The 7343-nt window shown below is 46.6% G+C and overlaps 1 protein-coding gene across 1 annotated transcript in view; it reads left to right on the top strand.

Annotated features, from left to right (window-relative positions):
- Positions 1-871: 871 nt before the first annotated feature.
- Rapgef5 (Rap guanine nucleotide exchange factor 5) overlaps positions 872-7343 on the top strand; it is a 241449-nt gene continuing 234977 nt past the window's right edge. Inside the window, exon 1 of the mRNA XM_052184831.1 lies at positions 872-1210. Coding sequence (XP_052040791.1) covers positions 995-1210 — 216 coding nt within the window. The 5' untranslated portion in view covers positions 872-994. The remainder of the gene's footprint in view (positions 1211-7343) is intronic.

Below are 7343 nucleotides of genomic sequence, written 5' to 3'. Positions count from 1 at the left end.
ACAGGGAAGCGGGAGTTGGTGGGTTAGTGAGCAAGGGGAGGAGGGGATGGGATAGGGTGTTTTCAGAGAGAAAACCAGGAAAGGGGATAACATTTGAAATGTAAATAAAGAAAAATCTAATAAAAAAGTGTAAATGTGAACAAGGTTTTTCAGATCTTGGTGGTCATAGGCCAATAGTGAGTCTCAGGGTCCTAGTGCTGAGGGGTCAAAAGCCTTGTTGAAGATTCACCGTCTCTTGGAGTTGAAGGTCTTCCTGGAATGGGTTCCACTCAGCGCTCCATAATTCCTACCTCCTGGAATTGTATAAGCAGTGATTCACAACGCGCTAAGCCTTACAGTTTACCAAGCACATTCACCACACACAGAAAGCTTCCAGGGAGGTCAGGTTCCAACTTGTTAACAGAGATTCACCTTCGGGCCACCAGACTTGCATCTATTTTGCTAAGCACCCATCAAAACCAACTAGTTTTCTCCGCTCTCCCTTTCATGAGGAGCGTCCCTACAGGGCCACTGAGTGGGCAATGAAGTCCCAAGAAGCCCATTCTGAACAGTTTCTAGGATAAGGACTGTGCTGTGGGGCTAGGATAGCGAGGGAGGTTGGAGGACCTCTGTGCCTTCTGGGTAGCAGTCCAGGCCACTCCTGGCTGGAGCAAAGGGACTTTTTAGCCTCGGGGGATGGGGCCAGGAGAAGGTTTCTGGGAATGGCGCACCTGTGCAGCTCGGAGCACGCGGCGCTCCAGGGCCCCATCAGCGGGCGGTGGGAGTGTCTCACCCGTCCGGAGGTGAGCGGCGGGGCGGGGCGGGGAGCACCTGGGCGGGGCCGGGGCGGTGCGCAGGGCCGAAGCTCCGGGCCGGGCGCGCGCCAATGGGCAGCGGCTAGCAGCGCGTCCCGCGCTGGAGCCGCAGTCGCGCCCTCTCGCTGCCTAGCGAAGGCGCGGAGGCGAGCACGGAGGAGAGCAGCCTCGGGCGCCGCCGCAACCGTCAGGGCATCAGAATGGCGGTGGGCTCTGTCAAGATGCAGCCGCCTTGTGAGAGCCCAGCCCTGGCCTCGGCGGCTCCGGTCGACGGCCCCCTGCGCCGCAGCCCGAGCGCCTGGGAGCCGGAGCGCGAGCCGTCCGCCGCGTCTCTGCGGCCGCGCCTCAGGGACCTGCCTGCGCTGCTGCGGAGCGGGCTCACGCTGCGGAGGAAGCGGAGCGCCGCCGGGGCCCGGGTGAGTGGCCCAGGCGCGCACGTGGAGCCCTCGGCCGCCCCGCGGGCCCGCCACGCCGTGGCTGGAAGTTGGGGAGGTGGCAGGACTCCACTAGCGAGGGGCCCGGGACGTCCCGGGGTTAGGGGGCTACCCTCGGGCTGCGACGGCCACCCTTCCCCCCAGATGCACCTGAGCGAACCCGGGCGCCCGGGCATCGCAGGAAGAAGGGCTTTTTGCTGCTTTCTGTGGGGAAGCTGCAGGTGTTCGGTGACTAAGTCTACAAGCCCTGTCTCACAGAAAGTCTCAGGCCTCCAGCGGGTTCTGTTTGCAGGTGGCCTGCGACGTGTGTGCTTGTTTTGGAAGACTCAGCAATGTCTGGGCCTCGGGACTGCCCTGGCAGCCGCCACTGCTGATGGGGAGACTTAGGAGTTGGAAGAGCTTGGGTGAGCTTCTAGCTTCCGAGTTCTAGCACTGGGAGCACTCTGTACTCCGGGACGCCCCCTAGAGCGGGAGAGGGTCGGACCCCCGGGAATCTCAAATATCGACTTTCTGATGGTGTGCTCAGATATGACTTCCTGGTGAAGGAGCATTCCTTGTGTTCTAAATGCATCTCACGACCTGAGCAGGCCGGGCATGATTTTTATGTTAAAAAGGCCTGCTTGTCTTCCTGATGATCCTCAAGCCACACAGAATGCCCCAGAAAGCCCTCATTGACTTTTCCTACTCAGCAGAGCTTGGTACATCCTATTCATAAAGAAAATGATTTTGATCCTTATGTAGTACTTACTGAGAAATTGTAACAATTTTGATGATTTTTTTGACTAAAAGGTCTTAGTTATCTGTCTTGAAAGGAGACAGTAGTTGGATACTCACACAGTTCCTGTGTTACTGGCTTGCAGAAACATAAGGGCTGAGGAAGCATTTGTTCTGTCGCGGCTTCGTTTTGCATGGGAAAGGATCTGAATTGCTACAGTTCTTGTTCTCCAAGCTCTGTTTTACTTTCCTAGGTATTTTCTTCTTCGGGGCCACCATAAAGGATTGTTCTTAGGATTCTCTAGATCAATTAGATAACTGTTAAGTCAGCCACCAGAAAAGTTTCAGAATCGCCCACAAGTAATCTTTGTTTTTTAAATTCATGTTACATACTGCCCTCTTTCTGATCACCTCTTCCCATAATACTCCCCCCCCTCCTCTGAGTGGGTGGGCTCCCCTGGGTATCCCCCAACCCTGGCACATCAAGTGTCTGAGGAGCTAGGCACATCCTCTCCCACAGAAGCCAGATAAGGCAGTCCAGCTAGAAGAACATATCCCAGGGACTGGCAACAGCTTTTGGGATAGCCCCCTCTCCAGTTTTTGGGATCCATGTAAAGACCAAACTGCACATCGGCTCCATATGCACTGGGAGGCCTAGATCTAGCCTGTGTGTGTCTTCTCTGGTTGATGGTTCAGCTCCGAGAGCTTCAAGGGTCCAGGTTAGCTGATTCTCTTGGTCTTCCTGTGGAGTTCCTATCTCCTTTGGTTCTGCAGTCCTTCCCCCTACTCTTTCATAAGATTCCCCAAACTCCATCCAGTCCACACAGTAATCTTGATGGGTGGCACATAGGATTGCTTATAAAGAAAGGCAGGAAGTGTGTCTTCAAGTGGCTAAATAAACATAAGATCCAGAATTATAGACTTTGCAAGAATCTAGAGGAAAGTAGGTCAAATTGTGTTCCTATTATCCTTGTCAGTTACTCTTCCACTGCACAGAATACTGAAGACATTGGCAGCCGGGCAGTCTGTGACAGAAATTGTCCAAGTTTCTGCACAGATCCATCTGCAGCATTCATCTAACAGGGACTCTAGTCTTTTGCTGCCTGGGATGATAAATTTGCCCTGTCAGTGTGCAGACTGACCCTAACTTTCAAACTACTCTGTATATGGGCCCTCCAAACAACCTACTTTGATACATCGTATTAGTTCTTTAAGAGCTTAAATGGGTGTCTCTCTTAAAAGATTGAGTCTTAAGTTTTCCCCTGTTGGAAACTCCCACTTTACATCAGTTTCTCCCTCCTTTTGCTTTGGGGGAGACTATTTTAGTTTCTCTTGCTTTGATAAAACAACACAACCAAAAGCAACCTGAGGAAGAAAGGGTTACTTCATCTTATAGCTTACAGTCTATCAACTGGGAAGCTGGGGGAGGAATTCAAAAGAGGAGCCTGGAGGCAGGAAGTGAAGCAGAAGCCATGGAGGAGTGCTGCTTATTTGATTGCTCACCTTGCTCACCGTGGCTTGCTCAGCCTGCCCAGGGTGTCACTATTGAGAGTAGGCATCACCCTCCCACTTCAGTCACCAAATCAAGAAAATGCCCTGCAGACTTGCCTACAGGCCATCTGACTGAGGCCCTTTCTTAGTTGAGAGTCCCAGATGACTTGGTTGTCCTGTTGAAAAGCACTAACTAGAACAACTACTGTTGTGACTTTTGTAATCCTCCTTGTCAAAGGGATAGGAAGGAGTTTGAAAGAAGGGAAAACAAAGTAAAATCATGTATTTCTGTGTCAGGTAGCTCAAGACACTGTAACACAATACCCTAAACTTGATGGCCTCAAGAGATGTTTATTTCCGCACAGTTATGAAAGCTGGCAAACGCAAGTTCTGTTCAGGTTAGTTTTGTTTCTGTACAGGACTCTGTCTGCCTTGCAGGGGCCCATTTTCTTCTATCCATTCCTGTGGCCTTTCTTCAGCAGGATCAAAGGACAATCTTGTCCTCTATTTATAAAGCCACTAATCTTATCATGAGGCCCTCACCCTTACAACCAAATATAATTAAATACTGCTAAAGTCCCCATCACAGTTTTCCCCCACCCCAGATTCCCATATACCATCACAGTAAGGGTTTGAGCTTCAACATAAAAATTGTAATGGAAGATTTAAATGGTCCCTAAGAAGGGGTTTGAGAGGAAGAGAGAAATAGTAAAATATATCCCAGGCTGATTAGCAGGTGATGGACATCTGATATTAACTGGGTAGCCCCCTTGATTAGGACATCGATATTAATGTAAAGGCACCATGGCTCAGAGACTCATGAAACCTGTGAGGCCGTATCTCCAGACTGGAGCTGAGTGATCTCCGTTAAAAGAAGTTCGCTGGGAACAAAGCAGGTCTGAGTATTCCACTATTGGTGAAGAGGTCAAATCATTCTAAGATCTGACCTAGTAGATTATATGCTGTTGTCTTTGTTGTCTTAGACTCCCACAGTTTGAGACCATCCAACATCACCTCAGTTCTCTATAGACTGAATATATATAGTAGTTCAGTCCACTACATTATAGACTGTCTCTTACTGACACAAGTTAACCTGTCATTTGTTTAATGCAGCACAGTTCCTTGGTCCCCTGGTTCCTCTGTTCTTTTGTTTCTAATGGTATTGAACTCACTGTGCATACTCATTAAGAAGACTGCACTTTCTTTGGACAAGAAGAGCAAACGCTAAGGTTTGCTTTGTGGGGAGACTTGGTACTTTTTACTATTGCTACATTTTGCTATGGAAACATTTTTAAACATCAATGGCAACACAAAGTACTCTGGAGTCCCATTTTACCAATATTGTTTCATTTGTGATTAGGGGTAGGATGGGGAGGGGGTTGTATCTGGTATAATTTAAAGCAAACCTCTGAGTTATTTAATAAGAATTGCACCTGACGTTTGATAAGGACATTACAGCCACCAGCACCCTCCTCTGTGCCAACATGGTAGCTTATGTAGAACACAGTCTGTCAAGATTGCAAGCTTTGGCTACAGAGTGAGTTCTGCACTCCTACTTAAAATAAAACAAGTCAAACAAACAAACAAAACAAAACACTTGTGACGTTTTCCGTTCCTAGAACAGTTAGCATTTCTTAGTACAATTCCTACATAGAAATCCTCCTGAAGATGCCTTTCTAGTTGTTATTATTAGAATCAGAAAACTAAATGGTGCCGCATGTTGATTTTGATTCTTGAACTCCTAAGTCTATTTTATTTTATAATAGACTCCACCTCCTTTTTTAATGATATTGATTTGCAGGACAAGTTGGATCCTTAGTCCAGAACTCAGTCCTACTTTCTGGGTGTTAGTTAACCCATTCTTCCATTCCTATAAACTGACAATTCCATATGGAGGCTTGACTAAATTCAAAAGCACATACGTTTTTGGATAGTACTGTGCTAGGTGTCCATGTCATTTCGTGATGCTGTTATGTCAGGATGTCTTTTTGAGTAATGAGGACTGACTGATTGACTCAGATGGTATTACTTTACCTTCCATCTTTCACCTAATGGTTTTAGTTTCTTAATTCCTGAGGTCATCTTCATTAGGGGGTACAAACGTATTGACAGTCTAAATTCATCATTCCTGTTGCACCTATTATTTGGAACAGTGTTTGTAAGAGCATTTTATCAGGAATTATTTGGATTTTCTGGTATTCAGGCTGCCTAGGAAAGAAGGGGAGAGCCTATTTTTCTCATTTATTATTTTTCATAGTAATGCTTCAATGTACTATCAACCTTCACCAATAACCAGAGTTGTTCTTTTCTTAAGATAACTAGAGTTGTTCTTTTCTTAAGTGTCATTAGGAATTAATGCATTTATTCCAGTCTGTTGTTGTCTCCTCCATACTTAGCATATGGTCTCAGTAGACTCAGAAGCCTTTTTACTTTTTGGTTTGTCATGCCCATTTTCTCTTTCACACTTGAAACTAGCCATATGTCCAAGGATCACTGATCTTTAAAAAAAAAACTTATTAGTAAAAATGGTTCATTTCCCCTGTGTTTTGCTTTTGATATCTATCCCTTTTTCCTCTTGGTCTCGGCCATCTACCTTAATTTTTGAAATTCTTTAAAGTTATTTCTAACCAGGCTATTTCCAAGATTGATATAAAATAGGTGTTGATGACCACCTATTCATCTTTCTCTATATGCTGTCAGATGCTGGAGGTAACATATTTTGGGTTTTGCTACTGGGAAGTTTCCTCTTAGACTCAGGGATGCTCTTCTTTATCTTCAAATGCTTTATTTACAGTAGGTAGCTGACTCAGTTGTTCACAGTGGACAACAATGTCTGCTAGTGATGCTCAACCATTGGCTTCATCATGCTTTTCTAGTGGTGATCAGCTAATTGTAGTCCTCTAGTCATGCTCAGCCATTGGCTTTCCCAATGGATGCTTTCCTATGGTCCTCTGGTAATGCTCAGTGACTGGCTTTCACAATTGAGTCCTCACTATGGTCCTATAGTGACGGACTATTTACCATGGTCCTATAGTGATGGACTCTTCACCATAGTCCTACAGTGATGGACTCTCCACTGTGGTCCTATAGTTACGCTTAGCTCACCATGGCCCTCTAGAGATGCTCAGCCTTTGGCTTTCACTTCAGGTAGCTTACTTTCCTCTTGTGACTCCTTTTGCTTTCTACACTTCACTAGCTAGTGGCCCTGTGGCAGATGCAGAATAGAAGAACAAAAACTAGAAAGGACTACTTGTGTCCACCCCACCTCCCCTTTTAAATTGAGGGATAAGGTCAGCCTGGGACCCACTGTGTCTCACAGCTTGGTCTTGAACATGTGGCATCTTCCTACTTCAGCTTCTCAAATGCTGAGAGTGCAGGCGTGAGCAATCTCCCTGGGCTGACATACTCTTGAAGAGAAACAGAGTGACCCTTTTCCTCTGTCCAAACTGGAGCACTATGGGTGTGACTCAACATCCGCCTCTGCCAGAAACTTGTCTTCACTGATTGAGAAATAAGCTGTTCCATACTAGACCAGTATATTCATTTAATACTTGTTTTAAACATGTGTCTTATAAGCTGAGAATATGATTTGTTCTTTGTCCTTATATTAAATTCAGAGACTCGTGTATCATGCATCATGCATATACCTTCATTCAGCTCTTGCAACAGGCTTGTAAGTTAGATGTGGCTATGCACATTTCACAGACGTAAAAACTGACACACAGAGGTGGCTTGCCCAAGATCTCAGATTGTGTAGGTGGAAAGAGGGAGGGAAGTTTGAATCCAGGCAAGCCAGGCCCCATGGGACATTGAGTTTTGAGTGGATTGTCTAGCTCTCTAGTGCAGAAAGTACAAAGGCTCTGTAAACTGCCACAGCTTATGGGACTCGCCGGTAGCACCTTGCCACTCC

The sequence above is a fragment of the Apodemus sylvaticus genome, chromosome 6 (assembly GCF_947179515.1).
Source record: "Apodemus sylvaticus chromosome 6, mApoSyl1.1, whole genome shotgun sequence".
NCBI classification, from domain to species: Eukaryota; Metazoa; Chordata; class Mammalia; order Rodentia; family Muridae; genus Apodemus; species Apodemus sylvaticus.
The sequence above is the reverse complement of the archived record's forward strand: the minus strand, read 5'-3'. Positions and strand labels throughout refer to the sequence as shown.